This window comes from Oncorhynchus keta, unplaced genomic scaffold (assembly GCF_023373465.1).
Source record: "Oncorhynchus keta strain PuntledgeMale-10-30-2019 unplaced genomic scaffold, Oket_V2 Un_contig_6484_pilon_pilon, whole genome shotgun sequence".
In the NCBI taxonomy this organism is placed as follows: domain Eukaryota; kingdom Metazoa; phylum Chordata; class Actinopteri; order Salmoniformes; family Salmonidae; genus Oncorhynchus; species Oncorhynchus keta.
Window position 1 is genome coordinate 1 of NW_026288893.1, and position 22,500 is coordinate 22,500.

Consider the following 22,500-nt stretch of genomic DNA (forward strand, 5'->3'; position numbering starts at 1 on the left):
CAGGTGAGACCATGGCCAGAATGTCGTTGCTGTAGACCTTCTCCTGCTCTCCGTCTGCAGGCTGCGTTGTCATGGCGCCGGGGGGCGGAGGGGGCAGCAGGGCGAACTCCAGGCGGGCGATAGCATCAAAACACTTCCTGAGGTGGGGCTGAACGGCCTGGGGGTTCCTGGTCTGAGCCAAGATCTCCAGGAGCTCATCGTTGGACAGGAAGTAGAACCTGGGAACGGTACCGAGAGACGGACGCGTTGATTCAGGAAGTGTCTTCCAACATTTCACCACAGGGAACATCACAACACAGTGGGACATGACATCAGCAGATGAACCAAGTGGTTCAGATGTTGACCACCAATCCTGGTCCTAGAGATACATGCAGACAGCACAGTACCTGGGGAAGATGACTCTCTTGGACTCCAGGTAGGCCTCCAGACACTTCTGGATCTGATCTAGCAGGGCGTTGTTGTTCTGGAAGATCTCCAGCAGACCTGTAGAGAGACAAGAGAACAGGGGAGGGGGGTGATACCCCTCTCTCTCTCTCTTGAGTGTGTGAGTATGTGTGTGAGAGAGAGTTAGTTACCTGGCTGTGTAGCAGCCCTCAGAGCATTGGGAAGCCTGTTGACCTTCCTCATAATCTCCTTCCAGGACTTGTCCACCTGGAGGAACATCTTGGCTTCAGCAGGAAGCTGTCTCTGGATGTCTGGAGCACTGAAGATACTCTCCAGATACAGCCAGTTACGCTGACACGTCAGCCACTCTTCCTACGGGAGGGAGGGAGGGAGGGAGGGAGGGAGGGAGGGGGAGAGAGAGAGAGAGAGAGAGAGAGAGAGAGAGAGGGGGAGAGAGAGAGCGAGAGAGAGAGAGAGAGAGAGAGAGAGAGAGAGAGAGAGAGAGAGAGAGAGAGAGAGAGAGAGAGAGAGGGAGGGAGGGAGAGGTAAATCAGTGAGAGAAAGAGGGTTAGGATTAGAAGGGTAGAGGGGGAGAAGGAGGAGAGAATTACCTAGCATTTGATACATGACCATTAGCATTTGATACATGACCATTAGCATTTGATACATGACCATTAGCATTTGATACATGACCATTAGCATTTGATACATGACCATTAGCATTTGATACATGACCATTAGCATTTGATACATGACCATTAGCATTTGATACATGACCATTAGCATTTGATACATGACCATTAGCATTTTATACATGACCATTAGCATTTGATACATGACCATTAGCATTTTATACATGACCATTAGCATTTGATACATGACCATTAGCATTTTATACATGACCATTAGCATTTGATACATGACCATTAGCATTTGATACATGACCATTAGCATTTTATACATGACCATTAGCATTTTATACATGACCATTAGCATTTGATACATGACCATTAGCATTTTATACATGACCATTAGCATTTGATACATGACCATTAGCATTTGATATATGACCATTAGCATTTTATACATGACCATTAGCATTTGATACATGACCATTAGCATTTGATACATGACCATTAGCATTTTATACATGACCATTAGCATTTGATACATGACCATTAGCATTTGATACATGACCATTAGCATTTGATACATGACCATTAGCATTTGATACATGACCATTAGCATTTGATACATGACCATTTGACATATAAAACAGCATCATCACACAGTACCATCCATTTGATCTGGTCTCTAGTCTCTCACCTTGAGTTTAGCCAAAACAGTAAATGAATGTGATTGGTCTCGGTCTCACCAGTGTCTGGCTGAAGAGGTTTAGCTGCCTCTGCCACTCGTCTACTCTGGTCTTGATGGGTCCGACGTAGCGAGAGGACGCCACCGTGGCCATGTTGATGGTACTGTCATCCAGCAGCACCTGAATGTCATCAGTTCCTCCCAGGATGAACAGGTCTTTAGACTCCCGGTGGGAGAGAACCGGAAACTCCGTGGTCTTCCAGGAATCCTCAACCTACACAGTGGGGTTGAGTTTAGACAATAGGAATAACAGGAAGTAGAACTACAACATGTTCTTCCTGGGTCTTTCCTACCTTTTAAGGATGGTCTCCAGCGATGCCTCTCCTGAAGCCTGTCCTGACACCTGGAAGAGGAGAACCAGACTGGGTCAAACACTTTACTGTACTGCTTCTGTTTGGCCTGGTTCACCTGCTACAACGGAATGGATACATACAACTACATCAACAAGTCTGTGGTTGGTCCCTCCTGTATGTCCATGTCAGAGCAGATGTTACCTCCTGTATGTCCATGTCATAGCAGAGAGGGTGGTCCCTCCTGTATGTCCATGTCATAGCAGATGTTACCTCCTGTATGTCCATGTCATAGCAGATGTTACCTCCTGTATGTCCATGTCATAGCAGAGGGAGGGTGTTACCTCCTGTATGTCCATGTCATAGCAGAGGGAGGGTGTTACCTCCTGTATGTCCATGTCATAGCAGATGTTACCTCCTGTATGTCCATGTCATAGCAGAGGGAGGGTGTTACCTCCTGTATGTCCATGTCATAGCAGAGGGAGGGTGTTACCTCCTGTATGTCCATGTCATAGCAGAGGGAGGGTGGTACCTCCTGTATGTCCATGTCATAGCAGATGTTACCTCCTGTATGTCCATGTCATAGCAGATGTTACCTCCTGTATGTCCATGTCATAGCAGAGGGAGGGTGTTCCCTCCTGTATGTCCATGTCATAGCAGATGTTACCTCCTTATGTCCATGTCATAGCAGATGTTACCTCCTGTATGTCCATGTCATAGCAGAGGGAGGGTGGTACCTCCTGTATGTCCATGTCATAGCAGAGGGATGTTACCTCCTGTATGTCCATGTCATAGCAGAGGGAGGGTGTTACCTCCTGTATGTCCATGTCATAGCAGAGGGAGGGTGTTACCTCCTGTATGTCCATGTCATAGCAGAGGGAGGGTGGGACCTCCTGTATGTCCATGTCATAGCAGAGGGAGGGTGGTACCTCCTGTATGTCCATGTCATAGCAGAGGGATGTTACCTCCTGTATGTCCATGTCATAGCAGAGGGAGGGTGGTACCTCCTGTATGTCCATGTCATAGCAGAGGGAGGGTGTACCTCCTGTATGTCCATGTCATAGCAGAGGGATGTTACCTCCTGTATGTCCATGTCATAGCAGAGGGAGGGTGTTACCTCCTGTATGTCCATGTCATAGCAGAGGGAGGGTGGTACCTCCTGTATGTCCATGTCATAGCAGAGGGAGGGTGTTCCCTCCTGTATGTCCATGTCATAGCAGAGGGAGGGTGGTACCTCCTGTATGTCCATGTCATAGCAGAGGGAGGGTGGTACCTCCTGTATGTCCATGTCATAGCAGAGGGAGGGTGTTACCTCCTGTATGTCCATGTCATAGCAGAGGGAGGGTGTTACCTCCTGTATGTCCATGTCATAGCAGAGGGAGGGTGTTACCTCCTGTATGTCCATGTCATAGCAGAGGGAGGGTGGTACCTCCTGTATGTCCATGTCATAGCAGAGGGAGGGTGTTCCCTCCGGTATGTCCATGTCATAGCAGATGGTATGTCCATGGGATGTTACCTCCTGTATGTCCATGTCATAGCAGAGGGATGTTACCTCCTGTATGTCCATGTCATAGCAGAGGGAGGGTGTTACCTCCTGTATGTCCATGTCATAGCAGGGTGTTACCTCCTGTATGTCCATGTCATAGCAGAGATGTTACCTCCTGTATGTCCATGTCATAGCAGAGGGAGGGTGTTACCTCCTGTATGTCCATGTCATAGCAGAGGGAGGGTGTTACCTCCTGTATGTCCATGTCATAGCAGAGGGAGGGTGTTACCTCCGGTATGTCCATGTCATAGCAGAGGGAGGGTGTTACCTCCTGTATCGCTTCGCTGTAGCTGAAGATGTTGAGTCCCTCCAGAGAGGCCAGAGTTTGAGGTTCCTCCAGGAGACTGGCCTCTATGACGGCCTCCAGAATCTCCCAGTGTCTGCCCTTCAGACACGGGTTACGCAGGTCTGTGATCACTGGGAGCTGGAGGGAAAAAGACACACGTTACACACACCCACAGCCAGGTAACACACACAGCCAGGTACACACACACATCATATCAACCAGGTCAACACACACCATCAGCCAGGTAAGAATCACCCACAGCCAGGTCATACTACATCAACCCACAGAATCATCCTAACAACACACATCATATCAACATCACCTGGAGGAATCAACACACACACATCATATCCAGGTCAACACACACACATCATATCAGCCAGGAATCAACACAACACACATCATATCTACATCCAGGAGAATCACTACACACACCATCAGCCAGGAGAATCATCCTACACAGCCACATCATATCTAACACACACCCGTACACAGCCAGAATCATCCTAGGTAACACACATCATATCAACATCACCAGAGAATCACTACACCCACAGCCATATCAACATCACCCACAGCCAGGTAACACACACCATATCAACATCACCTGGAGGAATCACACACACCACATCATAGCCTGGAGGAATCAACACACACACATCATATCACAGCCAGGTCAACACACACACATCATATCAGCCAGGAATCAACACACACCATCATATCAACAGCCATCATATCTACATCAACCCACAGCCAGGTAACACACATCATATCTACATCAGCCAGGTCAACACAACACACATTATATCACATCACCAGGTAATCACACACACCCACAGCCAGGAGAGAATCATCCACACACACACATCATATCAACAGAGAATCATCCTACACAACACACATCATATCTACATCACCAAATCATCCTACACAACACACATCATATCAACTGGAGAGAATCACCCCCACACACACATCATAACATCACCTGGAGAGAATCCTCCTACACAACACATCATATCAACATCACCTGAAGAGAATCATCTACACAACACACATCATATCAACATCACCTCTGAAATCACACAGACACACATCATATCAACCTGGGGAGATCTCACTGGCTTAAACATCCATATTACATCAACTGGAGAGAATCATCCTACACCCACATCATATCTACATCACCTGGAGAGAATCATTACACAACACACATCATATCTACATCAACTGGAGAGAATCATCCTACACAACACACATCATATCTACATCACCTGGAGAGAATCATCCTACACAACACACATCATATCTACATCACCTGGAGAGAATCATCCTACACAACACACATCATATCTACATCACCTGGAAGAATCATCCTACACAACACACATCATATCGACATCAACAGAGAATCATCCTACATAACACACATCATATCAACATCACCTGGAGAGAATCATCCTACACAACACACATCATATCTACATCACCTGGAGAGAATCATCCTACACAACACACATCATACCTACATCACCTGGAGAGAATCATCCTACACAACACACATCATATCTACATCACCTGGAGAGAATCATCCTACACAACACACATCATATCAACATCACCTGGAGAGAATCATCCTACACAACACACATCATACCTACATCACCTGGAGAGAATCATCCTACACAACACACATCATATCAACATCACCTGGAGAGAATCATCCTACACAACACACATCATATCGACATCAACTGGAGAGAATCATCCTACACAACACACATATCAACATCAACTGGAGAGAATCATCCTACACAACACACATCATATCTACATCAACTGGAGGGAATCATCCTACACAACACACATCATATCAACATCACCTGGAGAGAATCATCCTACACAACACACATCATATCAACATCACCTGGAGAGAATCATCCTACACAACACACATCATATCAACATCAACTGGAGAGAATCATCCTACACAACACACATCATACCAACATCAACTGGAGAGAATCATCCTACACAACACACATCATATCTACATCACCTGGAGAGAATCATCCTACACAACACACATCATATCAACATCACCTGGAGAGAATCATCCTACACAACACACATCATATCGACATCAACTGGAGAGAATCATCCTACACAAACACATCATATCAACATCAACTGGAGAGAATCATCCTACACAACACACATCATATCGACATCAACTGGAGAGAATCATCCTACACAACACACATCATATCAACATCAAGTGGAGAAAATCATCCTACACAACACACATCATATCTACATCAACTGGAGAGAATCATCCTACACAACACACATCATATCGACATCAACTGGAGAGAATCATCCTACACAACACAAATCATATCTACATCAACTGGAGAGAATCATCCTACACAACACACATCATATCAACATCACCTGGAGAGAATCATCCTACACAACACACATCATATCAACATCACCTGGAGAGAATCATCCTACACAACACACATCAACTGGAGAGAATCATCCTACACAACACACATCATATCAACTGGAGAGAATCATCCTACACAACACACATCATATCAACATCACCTGGGGAGAATCATCCTACACAACACACATCATATCGACATCAACTGGAGAGAATCATCCTACACAACACACATCATATCAACTGGAGAGAATCATCCTACACAACACACATCATATCTACATCAACTGGAGAGAATCATCCTGCACAACACACATCATATCAACATCACCTGGAGAGAATCATCCTACACAACACACATCATATCGACATCACCTGGAGAGAATCATCCTACACAACACACATCATATCTACATCACCTGGAGAGAATCATCCTACACAACACACATCATATCTACATCACCTGGAGAGAATCATCCTACACAACACACATCATATCTACATCACCTGGAGAGAATCATCCTACACAACACACATCATATCAACATCACCTGGAGAGAATCATCCTACACAACACACATCATATCGACATCAACTGGAGAGAATCATCCTACACAACACACATCATATCGACATCAACTGGAGAGAATCATCCTACACAACACACATCATATCTACATCAACTGGAGGAGAATCATCCTACACAACACACATCATATCTACATCAACTGGAGAGAATCATCCTACACAACACACATCATATCAACATCAACTGGAGAGAATCATCCTACACAACACACATCATATCTACATCACCTGGAGAGAATCATCCTACACAACACACATCATATCGACATCAACTGGAGAGAATCATCCTACACAACACATCATCATATCAACATCAACTGGAGAGAATCATCCTACACAACACACATCATATCGACATCAACTGGAGAGAATCATCCTACACAACACACATCATATCAACATCAACTGGAGAGAATCATCCTACACAACACACATCATATCAACATCACCTGGAGAGAATCATCCTACACAACACACATCATATCTACATCAACTGGAGAGAATCATCCTACACAACACACATCATATCAACATCAACTGGAGAGAATCATCCTACACAACACACATCATATCAACATCAACTGGAGAGAATCATCCTACACAACACACATCATATCTACATCACCTGGAGAGAATCATCCTACACAACACACATCATATCACCTGGAGAGAATCATCCTACACAACACACATCATATCGACATCACCTGGAGAGAATCATCCTACACAACACACATCATATCACCTGGAGAGAATCATCCTACACAACACACATCATATCGACATCACCTGGAGAGAATCATCCTACACAACACACATCATATCTACATCACATGGAGAGAATCATCCTACACAACACACATCATATCTACATCACCTGGAGAGAATCATCCTACACAACACACATCATATCTACATCAACTGGAGAGAATCATCCTACACAACACACATCATATCTACATCACCTGGAGAGAATCATCCTACACAACACACATCATATCTACATCACCTGGAGAGAATCATCCTACACAACACACATCATATCTACATCACCTGGGAGAATCATCCTACACAACACACATCATATCTACATCACCTGGAGGAATCATCCTACACAACACACATCATATCTACATCACCTGGAAGAATCATCCTACACAACACACATCATATCTACATCACCTGGAGAGAATCAGGTCCTACACAACACACATCATATCTACATCACCTGGAGAGAATCATCCTAACAACACACATCATATCTACATCACCTGGAGAGAATCATCCTGTTACACACACACATCATAAGATCAGGTGAGAATCATACTAACACACATCATATTACATCACTGGAAGACATCCTACAGTATACTACATCATATCTACATCAACTGGAAGAATCATCCTACACAATACACATCATATCTACATCAACTGGAAGACAGGTACACAACACACATCATACTCTCCCTCATTAAATACACTGAGAAGACAGGTGGAGGCCTATACTCCACTGGTTATTGGCATACATTGAGAAGACAGGTCTCTGGGTCCATACTACTGTTATTACATACACTGAGAAGACAGGTGGAGTATACTACTGTTATTACATACACTGAGAAGACAGGTGGAGTATACTACTGTTATTACATACACTGAGAAGACAGGTGGAGTATACTACTGTTATTACATACACTGAGAAGACAGGTGGAGTATACTACTGTTATTACATACACTGAGAAGACAGGTGGAGTATACTACTGTTATTACATACACTGAGAAGACAGGTGGAGTATACTACTGTTATTACATACACTGAGAAGACAGGTGGAGTATACTACTGTTATTACATACACTGAGAAGACAGGTGGAGTATACTAATGTTATTACATACACTGAGAAGACAGGTGGAGTATACTACTGTTATTACATACACTGAGAAGACAGGTGGAGTATACTACTGTTATTACATACACTGAGAAGACAGGTGGAGTATACTACTGTTATTACATACACTGAGAAGACAGGTGGAGTATACTACTGTTATTACATACACTGAGAAGACAGGTGGAGTATACTACTGTTATTACATACACTGAGAAGACAGGTGGAGTATACTACTGTTATTACATACAATGAGAAGACAGGTGGAGTATACTACTGTTATTACATACACTGAGAAGACAGGTGGAGTATACTACTGTTATTACATACACTGAGAAGACAGGTGGAGTATACTACTGTTACTACATACACTGAGAAGACAGGTGGAGTATACTACTGTTATTACATACACTGAGAAGACAGGTGGAGTATACTACTGTTATTACATACACTGAGAAGACAGGTGGAGTATACTACTGTTATTACATACACTGAGAAGACAGGTGGAGTATACTACTGTTATTACATACACTGAGAAGACAGGTGGAGTATACTACTGTTATTACATACACTGAGAAGACAGGTGGAGTATACTACTGTTATTACATACACTGAGAAGACAGGTGGAGTATACTACTGTTATTACATACACTGAGAAGACAGGTGGAGTATACTACTGTTATTACATACACTGAGAAGACAGGTGGAGTATACTACTGTTATTACATACACTGAGAAGACAGGTGGAGTATACTACTGTTATTACATACACTGAGAAGACAGGTGGAGTATACTACTGTTATTACATACACTGAGAAGACAGGTGGAGTATACTACTGTTATTACATACACTGAGAAGACAGGTGGAGTATACTACTGTTATTACATACACTGAGAAGACAGGTGGAGTATGCAGTTCCATACACTGAATCCATCCAGCCAGCCTGCGCCCCATTTCCGGACAAGAGTCCCACAGCAGCTTTTGCAGTGTGGTCAGAATGCAAAAGGTGAGACTTACAGAGACAGGGAAGAATAGAGGAACAACTCCTTTGTCAGAAGTGTATGGTTAGTCAACATAGTGGTGTGTGAGTGATATCTAACCCCTGCATGGTTCCATACTGTACCTCCACCTCCAGCCAGGGGTTAGAGGCAGGGGGGTCACTCATCTCCACTCCAGAGAGTCCCACAGCAGAGGTCAGGTTCAGGTCAGAGAGGGGTCACTCATCTCTTCTAACGCCTCATACTTAGTCACCTCCACCTACAGAGGTCAGGGGTTAGAGCTCAGAGAGGGGTCACTCATCTCCACTAACACCTCATACTTAGTCATCTCCACCTACAGAGGTCAGGGGTTAGAGGTCAGAGAGGGATGACTCATCTCTTCTAACGCCTCATACTTAGTCACCTCCACCTACAGAGGCAAGGGGTTAGAGGTCAGAGAGGGATGACTCATCTCTTCTAACGCCTCATACTTAGTCACCTCCACCTACAGAGGTCAGGGGTTAGAGCTCAGAGAGGGGTCACTCATCTCCACTAACACCTCATACTTAGTCACCTCCACCTACAGAGGTCAGGGGTTAGAGGTCAGAGAGGGGTCACTCATCTCCACTAACGCCTCATACTTAGTCACCTCCACCTACAGAGGTCAGGGGTTAGAGGTCAGAGAGGGGTCACTCACCTCCACTAACGCCTCGTACTTAGTCACCTCAACCTACAGAGGCAAGGGGTTAGAAGTCAGAGAGGGGTGACTCTACTTGAGGGTAGTTGACAAGACGGGTGCCAAGGCCAGGGAGAAAGGGGTCAATGAGGGATAGAGAATATAGGCATCCTTTGAAAGAGACACTTAATCTGAATTGCCTCAATCAATGCACATCCAGGTGTGAAAAAGTGCCAAATGGAAGATACTTAAACGCACAACAGAAAGTTACTCTACATTTAACTATACTGTTTCTCTCAAGGAACGATGGTGAAAAGTGGTGTTTTACTGTCTTCTAGTGGTCAGAAGACGTACTGTATCCTTTTACTCATCTACAGTCTCATCTGCATCTCATCTGCATCTACAGTGGGGCAAAAAAGTATTTAGTCAGCCACCAATTGTGCAACTTCTCCTATTTAAAAAGATGAGAGAGGCCTGTAATTTTCATCATAGGTACACTTCAACTATGACAGACAAAATTAGAAAAAAATTATATTATTATATTATTATTATTATTATTATTAGTATTATTTTATAGTATTCCAGAGTAAATCCAGAAAATCACATTGTATATTTTGAATGAATTTATTTATTGTATAGTATAGTATTGTTTATGTATAGTATTGTATTGTAGAGTATTGTATTGTATAGTATATAGTATGGTATAGTATAGTATGGTATTGTATAGAATGGTATTATATTGTATAGTATGGTATTGTATAGTATGGTATTGTATAGTATTGTATTGTAATATTATATAGTATGGTATTGTATAGTATAGTATTGTATAGTATATTGTATTGTAGAATATTGTATATAGTATCGTATAGTATGGTATGGTATTGTATAGTATGGCACTGTATTATATTGTATTGTATAGTATGGTATAGTATGGTATAGTATAGTATGTATAGTATGGTATACTGTAGAATATTGCATTGTATAGTATAGTATGGTATAGTATGGTATTGTATGGTATTGTATAGTATGGTATTGTATTGTATGGTATTGTATGGTATTGTATAGTATAGTATTGTATTGTATATTATGGTACTGTAGAATATTGTATTGTATAGTATCGTATAGTATGGTATGGTATTGTATAGCATGGTATTGTATTATATTGTATTGTATAGTATGGTATAGTATGGTATTGTATAGTATTGTATAGTATGGTATAGTATGGCACTGTAGAATATTGCATTGCATAGTATAGTATTGTATAGTATTGTATTGTATAGTATTGTATAGTATGGTATTGTATTGTATGGTATGGTATTGTATTGTATGGTATTGTATGGTATTGTATAGTATGGTATGGTATTGTATTGTATGGTATTGTATTGTATGGTATTGTATTGTATGGTATGGTATTGTATTGTATGGTATGGTATTGTATTGTATGGTATTGTATGGTATGGTATTGTATTGTATGGTATTGTATTGTATGGTATTGTATTGTATGGTATGGTATTGTATTGTATGGTATTGTATTGTATGGTATGGTATTGTATTGTATAGTATGGTATTGTATGGTATTGTATTGTATGGTATTGTATTGTATGGTATGGTATTGTATTGTATGGTATGGTATTGTATGGTATTGTATTGTATGGTATTGTATAGTATGGTATTGTATTGTATAGTATGGTATTGTATTGTATGGTATATTATGATACTGTAGAATATTGTATTGTATAGTATAGTATTGTATAGTATGGTATTGTATTGTATGGTATTGTAATGTATAGTATGGTATTGTATTGTATTGTATTGTATGGTATTGTATAGTATGGTGTTGTATTGTATAGTATAGTATAGTATTGTATTGTATATTATGATACTGTAGAATATTGTATTGTATAGTATAGTATGGTATATTATGATACTGTAGAATATTGTATTGTATAGTATAGTATTGTATAGTACGGTATGGTATTGTATAGTATGGTATGGTATTGTATTGTATGGTATTGTATAGTAGCAGTATGGTATTGTATTGTATGGTATTGTATAGTATCAGTATTGTATGTATGTATTGTATTGTATAGTATGGGTATTGTAGTAGTATGTATAGTATGGTGTTGTATTGTATAGTATAGTATAGTACGGGTATTGTTAGGGGCAGATACGACAGATTTGTATTGTCAGTATAGGGGTATTATGATACTGCAATATTGTATTGTATAGTAAGTATTGTATAGTAGGTATGGTATTGTATAGTATGGTATGGTATTGTATTGTATGGTATTGTATAGTATGGTATGGTAGTATTGTATGGTATTGTATTGTATGAGTTTGATTGTATGGTATGGTATTGTATGTAAAGTATTGTCCCTGTATGGTCTGGTATGGTATTGTATAGTATGGTATTGTATTGTATGGTATTGTAATGTATAGTATGGTATTGTATTGTCAGTATTGTATAGTATGGATTGTATTGTATAGTATGATACTGTAGAATATTGTATTGTATAGTATACCCAGTTGTAAATGTATATTATATCCAGAGACTATGTGTATTGTATAGTATAGTATGGTATTGTATAGTATGGTATTGTATAGTATAGTATTGTATAGTATGGTATTGTATTGTATGGTATAGTATAGTATTGTATAGTATGGTGTTGTATTGTATAGTATAGTATTGTATTGTATATTATGATACTGTAGAATATTGTATTGTATAGTATAGTATGGTATTGTACAGTATGGTATTGTATTGTATGGTATTGTATAGTATAGTATTGTATAGTATGGTATAGTATAGTATTGTATAGTATAGTATTGTATTGTATATTATGGTACTGTAGAATATTGTATTGTATAGTATAGTATAGTATTGTATAGTATAGTATGGTACTGTAGAATATTGTATTGTATAGTATAGTATTGTATTGTATATTATGGTACTGTAGAATATTGTATTGTATAGTATAGTACTCCATCTGTATAGTAATAGTATTATATTATACCATGAAAGAAGTATGGTACTGCAGAATATTTATTGTATAGTATAGTATTTTAGTATGGTACTGTAGAATATTGTATTGTAGTATAGTATTGTAAAACAGAAATTTGAAGTCCTTCTGGAAAGACATACTGGAAAGCCTGGTTTCACCTGATGGAACATGAACCCGTCCACACTGACGGACCTTGGGGTCATCGTTTGTCCAGATCTGAGTTTGGGGAATGAGTAACATAACAATGACTACAGTGTGATACAAAGTGACAAGATTTGTACCTTGTCAGCTGGGGGTTTGAACTTGCAAGCTTCTGGTTCTGAGTCCAACGCTCTAACCACTGGGTCTGTCCCCCCTCCCTGGATCTGGGTATGCAGTCCCCGAGCCTCAGCGGCACTCACTATGAGCTCAGATTTTTAATGGCTCCAGTCCCCATCTGGGTCTGTCCCCCTCCCTGGTCTGGTCCCCATACACATCTGGGTCTTTCCCCTACTCTGAGGTCTGAAATGTCTTTTCAGGTCAGTTGATTTGTCCACAACGACCTGGGGTCTGAACCCAGTTGTAAATGACTATCATATCCAGAGTCTAATGTCTACATTCTAGCTTTTTCCCGGTTATTTATGGGTCTGGGTCAAACACTGACCCTGTGATGCTGAAGCTAGTCTGATACAATGCATCTGAACGTTGACCCTGGGTCTGAGTTACCTGAGCCTGCTGTTTGTCCCTCTTGACCTCCTTGTTGAGGTCTGAGTCCCCTGGAGGTGGACACAGAACTTGTCCCCCACGTCTGGGTCTGAGTCCCCACGGCCTTGGGTCTGAGTCCCGGTGACTGAGGGTTTGGGTCTGAGGCAAAGTCCTCAGGAGGGCTGGGCACGGGTAGGAGTCTGAGTCAGCTTGTACATCTGGGTCTGGTCTCTGTCTGGTCTGTCCAACCACTCCATCTGAGTCAAACACACAGACCATGAAAGAACTGTCTGAGTGTTTACCCCAGATGTTTTCTAGGCGGGCCATGCTGGCTGAAAACAGGTCTGAGTCCTTTCCCAGAAACATCTGAAAGACTTTCACCTGGGTCTGAACCCCCTACGGACTCCCTGGGTCATCTTTCCCAGGAGTTTGGTAATCTAAGTAACAATGACTACAGTGTGATACAAAGTGACAAAGTACTCTGGGTCTGAGTCCCCTACTCTGGGTCTGTCCCCTACTCTGGGTCTGAGTCCCCTACTCTGGGTCTGAGTCCCCTACTCTGGGTCTGAGTCCCCTACTCTGGGTCTGAGTCCCCTACTCTGGGTCTGAGTCCCCTACTCTGGGTCTGAGTCCCCTACTCTGGGTCTGAGTCCCCTACTCTGGGTCTGTCCCATACTCTGGGTCTGAGTCCCCTACTCTGGGTCTGTCCCTACTCTAGGTCTGAGTCCCATACTCTGGGTCGGAGTCCCATACTCTGGGTCTGAGTCCAGCTACCCTGGGTCTGTCCCCTACTCTGGGTCTGAGTCCCCTACTCTGGGTCTGTCCCCTACTCTGGGTCTGAGTCCCCTACTCTGGGTCTGAGTCAGCAGCTCTCTTGGTCTGAGTCCCCTACTCTGGGTCTGTCCCCTACTCTAGGTCTGAGTCCCCTACTCTGGGTCTAAGTCCCCTACTCTGGGTCTGAGTCCCCTACTCTGGGTCTGAGTCAGCAGCTACCCTGGGTCTGAGTCCCCTACCCTGGGTCTGTCCCTACTCTGGGTCTGAGTCCCCTACTCTGGGTCTGAGTCCCCTACTCTGGGTCTGAGTCCCCTACTCTGGGTCTGAGTCAGCAGCTACCCTGGGTCTGAGTCCCCTACTCTGGGTCTGAGTCCCCTACTCTGGGTCTGTCCCCTACTCTGGGTCTGAGTCAGCAGCTACTCTGGGTCTGAGTCCCCTACTCTGGGTCTGTCCCTTACTCTGGGTCTGAGTCCCCTACTCTGGGTCTGAGTCCCCTACCCTGGGTCTGAGTCCCCTACTCTGGGTCTGAGTCAGCAGCTACCCTGGGTCTGAGTCCCCTACTCTGGGTCTGAGTCCCCTACTCTGGGTCTGAGTCCCCTACTCTGGGTCTGAGTCCCCTACTCTGGGTCTGAGTCCCCTACTCTGGGTCTGTCCCCTACTCTGGGTCTGTCCCTACTCTGGGTCTGAGTCCCCTACTCTGGGTCTGTCCCCTACTCTGGGTCTGAGTCCCCTACTCTGGGTCTGAGTCCCCTACTCTGGGTCTGAGTCCCCTACTCTGGGTCTGTCCCCTACTCTGGGTCTGTCCCCTACTCTGGGTCTTAGTCCCCTACTCTGGGTCTGTCCCCTACTCTGGGTCTGAGTCCCCTACTCTGGGTCTGAGTCCCCTACTCTGGGTCTGTCCCCTACTCTGGGTCTGTCCCCTACTCTGGGTCTGTCCCCTACTCTGGGTCTGAGTCCCCTACTCTGGGTCTGTCCCCTACTCTGGGTCTGTCCCCTACTCTGGGTCTGAGTCCCCTACTCTGGGTCTGTCCCCTACTCTGGGTCTGTCCCCTACTCTGGGTCTGAGTCCCCTACTCTGGGTCTGTCCCCTACTCTGGGTCTGAGTCCGCTACTCTGGGACGGAGTCAGTCTCTTGAATGAAGAAGATGGTGGCTCTGTGTGACCGTCAACCTTAACCTAATTCTCCTAACCTGCTACGTTCATTTTCCTAACCCTACTGCGTAAGTTCTCCTAACCTGCTACGTTCATTTTCCTAAACCTACTGCGTAAGTTCTCCTAACCTGCTACGTTCATTTTCCTAACCCTACTGCGTAAGTTCTCCTAACCTGCTATGTTCATTTTCCTAACCCTACTGCATAAGTTCTCCTAACCTGCTACGTTCATTTTCCTAACCCTACTGCGTAAGTTCTCCTAACCTGCCACGTTCATTTTCCTAAACCTACTGCGTAAGTTCCCCTAACCTGCTATGTTCATTTTCCTAACCCTACTGCGTAAGTTATCCTAACCTGCTACGTTCATTTTCCTAAACCTACTGCGTAAGTTCTCCTAACCTGCCACGAAAAAGTCCATTCTTACGAAAGCTGTATCCCCTCTAGACAAAAGCGTCTCTTACCCGCTCCTGTATCTCCTCTAGGAAGGTGAGGGAGTTGACGAACTCTGTAGTTGCAGAGGGGATGAACTCCAGTTTGAACTGGGCATCCTGAGCCTCAGCGATGATGGCGTCAATCTTTCTCTTGGCCAGCAGGGGGAGCATGTCATTGATGGCCTGGAGGGGAGGCATTAATGTTGGTCAGTGGATGGACGGCCCAATCCCAAATCCACCACTTGAACCTAAGCCCTATGGACTTGTGGAGAACCGATATGATTTGACATGTGTAAGCAATTTGGTAATAGCTCAAACTCGCCCTCTGATAGGCTAAGTGGAAGTTTATATTTGTACATATTGCTAATACCAATGAATACGTTTCAGATCTCCACAGTGCAAAGGCCCGGGCTGTAGGGGGTGATTAACACTTGGAACACTGTTCCTCGACTCCTACCTCCAGACAGCGTAGTGGTGAGGGGAGGAGCTTCCCTTTAAGCAGAGTGGTGTCTACCAGCAGCAGGCCCAGGTGCCTCTTCTGTTTGATGGCCAGGGCCTCTTTATGTTCGCTGTGGTACTTCTTCAGACTCTCAGCGAAGAACGCCACTCCTACAGGGAACAGGACAGGGTACCGAGTCACATGATGGCTCTCTAGACCGTTTAAAAAAGAGAGATGGGGGAGTGTTGATCTGCCACTGTGAAATATACAGAAAACGCCTCAAGGACCTCATTGGATCCAAAGGTCTGAATGAACTGAGACAAAATGGATATGCTGCTGTGGTATTTGTGTTGACTGTAGAAACTCAAAGCTATATACTGAAAAGAAGTGCCTTGGCTAATCCATTTTCTCTGTTCCCTGGTAAGTTCATTGAATTGATGATGTTGGTGACGATGATGAAGAGCGTTGCTACGGTACCGTGATCCTGATCTCTGAGCGCGTCCAGGTCCAGACTCTCATTCTCTCTGTAGAAGACGCGGAAGCTCTCAAAGGTGCGCGCGTAAACGCTGGCCGAGTCAAACGCAAACTGGAGCGATTGCTGAGGGGGAGCGAGAGGAGGAGGAAGAGGGAGACGAGGAGAGACAACAAAACAAACTTCTTAATGAGGCAGCCAGTTAGACCAACAGTCAGGGAATCAGGGCACAAGGACGAAGAGGCAAGACAACAAAACACTGGACTGTGAAAGTCATTTAACTCCCACAACAGATTTAAAGAGCTTTGGCATCATCATAATAGACACCAAGTTGACATCAACATGTCCAAGACAATTACCATCCACTTAGCTAATTCAAATGACCTTTAAAAAGGACACAGAATGCTGACCTTGATGTCGAGGATGATGTTCAGAAGGTGTTTATCATCCTCTAACATGGCCTCCAGACCAGGACCGTCACCACACGTCTTCTCCTCTACCTGAATGGTAGTGGAATACAACCATGTTATGATAGGATAGTATTATATGATAGGATAGTATTACATCTCCTCTACCTGAATGATAGTGGAATACAACCATGTTATGATAGGATAGTATTACATCTCCTCTACCTGAATGATAGTGGAATACAACCATGTTATGATAGGATAGTATTATATGATAGGATAGTATTACATCTCCTCCACCTGAATGATAGTGGAATACAACCATGTTATGATAGGATAGTATTATATGATAGGATAGTATTACATCTCCTCCACCTGAATGGTAGTGGAATACAACCATGTTATGATAGGATAGTATTATATGATAGGATAGTATTACATCTCCTCCACCTGAATGGTAGTGGAATACAACCATGTTATGATAGGATAGTATTACATCTCCTCTACCTGAATGATAGTGGAATACAACCATGTTATGATAGGATAGTATTACATCTCCTCTACCTGAATGATAGTGGAATACAACCATGTTATGATAGGATAGTATTACATCTCCTCTACCTGAATGATTGTGGAATACAACCATGTTATGATAGGATAGTATTACATCTCCTCTACCTGAATGATAGTGGAATACAACCATGTTATGATAGGATAGTATTACATCTCCTCTACCTGAATGATTGTGGAATACAACCATGTTTATGATAGTATTATATGATAGTATTACATCTCCTCCACCTGAATGATAGTGGAATACAACCATGTTATGATAGGATAGTATTATATGATAGGATAGTATTACATCTCCTCTACCTGAATGATAGTGGAATACAACCATGTTATGATAGGATAGTATTACATCTCCTCCACCTGAATGATAGTGGAATACAACCATGTTATGATAGGATAGTAATCTCATCTCCTCCACCTGAATGATAGTGGAATACAACCATGTTATGATAGGATAGTATTATATGATAGGATAGTATTACATCTCCTCTACCTGAATGGTAGTGGAATACAACCATGTTATGATAGGATAGTATTACATCTCCTCTACCTGAATGATAGTGGAATACAACCATGTTATGATAGGATAGTATTACATCTCCTCTACCTGAATGATTGTGGAATACAACCATGTTATGATAGGATAGTATTACATCTCCTCTACCTGAATGGTAGTGGAATACAACCATGTTATGATAGGATAGTATTATATGATAGGATAGTATTACATCTCCTCTACCTGAATGATAGTGGAATACAACCATGTTATGATAGGATAGTATTATATGATAGGATAGTATTACATCTCCTCTACCTGAATGGTAGTGGAATACAACCATGTTATGATAGGATAGTATTATATGATAGGATAGTATTACATCTCCTCTACCTGAATGGTAGTGGAATACAACCATGTTATGATAGGATAGTATTACATCTCCTCTACCTGAATGATAGTGGAATACAACCATGTTATGATAGGATAGTATTACATCTCCTCTACCTGAATGATAGTGGAATACAACCATGTTATGATAGGATAGTATTACATCTCCTCTACCTGAATGATTGTGGAATACAACCATGTTATGATAGGATAGTATTACATCTCCTCTACCTGAATGATAGTGGAATACAACCATGTTATGATAGGATAGTATTACATCTCCTCTACCTGAATGATTGTGGAATACAACCATGTTATGATAGGATAGTATTACATCTCCTCTACCTGAATGATAGTGGAATACAACCATGTTATGATAGGATAGTATTATATGATAGGATAGTATTACATCTCCTTCACCTGAATGATAGTGGAATACAACCATGTTATGATAGGATAGTATTACATCTCCTCCACCTGAATGATAGTGGAATACAACCATGTTATGATAGGATAGTATTATTATTACATCTCCTCCACCTGAATGATAGTGGAATACAACCATGTTATGATAGGATAGTATTATATGATAGGATAGTATTACATCTCCTCCACCTGAATGGTAGTGGAATACAACCATGTTATGATAGGATAGTATTATATGATAGGATAGTATTACATCTCCTCCACCTGAATGATAGTGGAATACAACCATGTTATGATAGGATAGTATTATATGATAGGATAGTATTACATCTCCTCTACCTGAATGGTAGTGAAATACAACCATGTTATGATAGGATAGTATTACATCTCCTCTATCTGAATGGTAGTGGAATACAACCATGTTATGATAGGATAGTATTATATGATAGGATAGTATTACATCTCCTCTACCTGAATGATAGTGGAATACAACCATGTTATGATAGGATAGTATTACATCTCCTCTACCTGAATGATAGTGGAATACAACCATGTTATGATAGGATAGTATTACATCTCCTCTACCTGAATGATAGTGGAATACAACCATGTTATGATAGGATAGTATTACATCTCCTCTACCTGAATGATTGTGGAATACAACCATGTTATGATAGGATAGTATTACATCTCCTCCACCTGAATGGTAGTGGAATACAACCATGTTATGATAGGATAGTATTATATGATAGGATAGTATTACATCTCCTCCACCTGAATGGTAGTGGAATACAACCATGTTATGATAGGATAGTATTATATGATAGGATAGTATTACATCTCCTCCACCTGAATGGTAGTGGAATACAACCATGTTATGATAGGATAGTATTATATGATAGGATAGTATTACATCTCCTCCACCTGAATGGTAGTGGAATACAACCATGTTATGATAGGATAGTATTATATGATAGGATAGTATTACATCTCCTTCACCTGAATGATAGTGGAATACAACCATGTTATGATAGGATAGTATTATATGATAGGATAGTATTACATCTCCTCTACCTGAATGGTAGTGGAATACAACCATGTTATGATAGGATAGTATTATATGATAGGATAGTATTACATCTCCTCTACCTGAATGGTAGTGGAATACAACCATGTTATGATAGGATAGTATTATATGATAGGATAGTATTACATCTCCTCTACCTGAATGGTAGTGGAATACAACCATGTTATGATAGGATAGTATTACATCTCCTCTACCTGAATGGTAGTGGAATACAACCATGTTATGATAGGATAGTATTATATGATAGGATAGTATTACATCTCCTCTACCTGAATGGTAGTGGAATACAACCATGTTATGATAGGATAGTATTACATCTCCTCTACCTGAATGATAGTGGAATACAACCATGTTATGATAGGATAGTATTACATCTCCTCTACCTGAATGATAGTGGAATACAACCATGTTATGATAGGATAGTATTATATGATAGGATAGTATTACATCTCCTCTACCTGAATGGTAGTGGAATACAACCATGTTATGATAGGATAGTATTACATCTCCTCTACCTGAATGGTAGTGGAATACAACCATGTTATGATAGGATAGTATTATATGATAGGATAGTATTACATCTCCTCTACCTGAATGGTAGTGGAATACAACCATGTTATGATAGGATAGTATTATATGATAGGATAGTATTACATCTCCTCCACCTGAATGGTAGTGGAATACAACCATGTTATGATAGGATAGTATTATATGATAGGATAGTATTACATCTCCTCCACCTGAATGGTAGTGGAATACAACCATGTTATGATAGGATAGTATTATATGATAGGATAGTATTACATCTCCTCCACCTGAATGGTAGTGGAATACAACCATGTTATGATAGGATAGTATTATATGATAGGATAGTATTACATCTCCTCTATCTGAATGATAGTGGAATACAACCATGTTATGATAGGATAGTATTATATGATAGGATAGTATTATATGATAGGATAGTATTACATCTCCTCTATCTGAATGATAGTGGAATACAACCATGTTATGATAGGATAGTATTATATGATAGGATAGTATTATATGATAGGATAGTATTATATGATAGGATAGTATTATATGATAGGATAGTATTATATGATATGATAGTATTATATGATAGGATAGTATTATATGATAGGATAGTATTATATGATAGGATAGTATTATATGATAGGATAGTATTATATGATAGGATAGTATTATATGATATGATAGTATTATATGATAGGATAGTATTATATGATAGGATAGTATTATATGATAGGATAGTATTACTAACTGGACAACAGCCATCTTGTTCTTGGTGAATGCTCATCAGATGTCAGACTATTAAAACATTTAGGGATGGTTTCCTGGACTCAGACCAACACTAATACTGAACAGAACTTATCATGAAGATTCTTCACATTGATTTTAATTCTAAAACTAGGTTAAATCTGTGTCTGGAAAACTGTCCCCAAAAACTACAACTAAACTAAATAGCACCCTTGTCTTTGGTGAACTAAGACCTGCACTGGACTTTGAGGAAAAATGTACTCACTATAACAGGTGTAGTTGTCTCACCTAGCTATCTGCAACAAATAAAAACCCGTTTTTGATGCTAATTAGTCAGTGGTGGTGTTTCACACCTTGCTGTTGATCATGGGCTGAGTGAAGGCATCAAAGTAGGAGTCAGTCACCAACACAACTAATGACAACACC

The 22,500-nt window shown here is 41.5% G+C and overlaps 2 protein-coding genes across 2 annotated transcripts in view; both read right to left on the minus strand.

Moving 5' to 3' along the window:
• Nucleotides 1-10: 10 nt before the first annotated feature.
• LOC127925902 (dynein axonemal heavy chain 6-like) lies at nt 11-1,968 on the minus strand (the record flags this gene model as incomplete). The annotated part of the gene is made up of 4 exons (XM_052511200.1): nt 1,760-1,968; nt 576-756; nt 387-483; nt 11-218 (listed from the first exon to the last, which is right to left on the minus strand). Coding segments are annotated over exons 1-4 (579 nt in total), but the record flags the coding sequence as incomplete, so codon positions are not given.
• Nucleotides 1,969-10,008: 8,040 nt separating this feature from the next.
• Nucleotides 10,009-22,500, minus strand: part of LOC118383806 (dynein axonemal heavy chain 6-like) — a 48,306-nt gene continuing 35,814 nt past the window's right edge. Inside the window, exons 11-20 of the mRNA XM_052511202.1 lie at nt 22,428-22,500; nt 17,825-17,914; nt 17,420-17,540; nt 16,961-17,112; nt 16,534-16,686; nt 14,169-14,306; nt 10,483-10,515; nt 10,360-10,365; nt 10,210-10,215; nt 10,009-10,065 (exon numbers count right to left, since the gene is read on the minus strand). The exon at nt 22,428-22,500 is cut by the window's right edge and continues 38 nt beyond it. Of these exons, the coding sequence (XP_052367162.1) occupies nt 10,009-10,065; nt 10,210-10,215; nt 10,360-10,365; nt 10,483-10,515; nt 14,169-14,306; nt 16,534-16,686; nt 16,961-17,112; nt 17,420-17,540; nt 17,825-17,914; nt 22,428-22,500 (829 nt within the window). The remainder of the gene's footprint in view (nt 10,066-10,209; nt 10,216-10,359; nt 10,366-10,482; nt 10,516-14,168; nt 14,307-16,533; nt 16,687-16,960; nt 17,113-17,419; nt 17,541-17,824; nt 17,915-22,427) is intronic.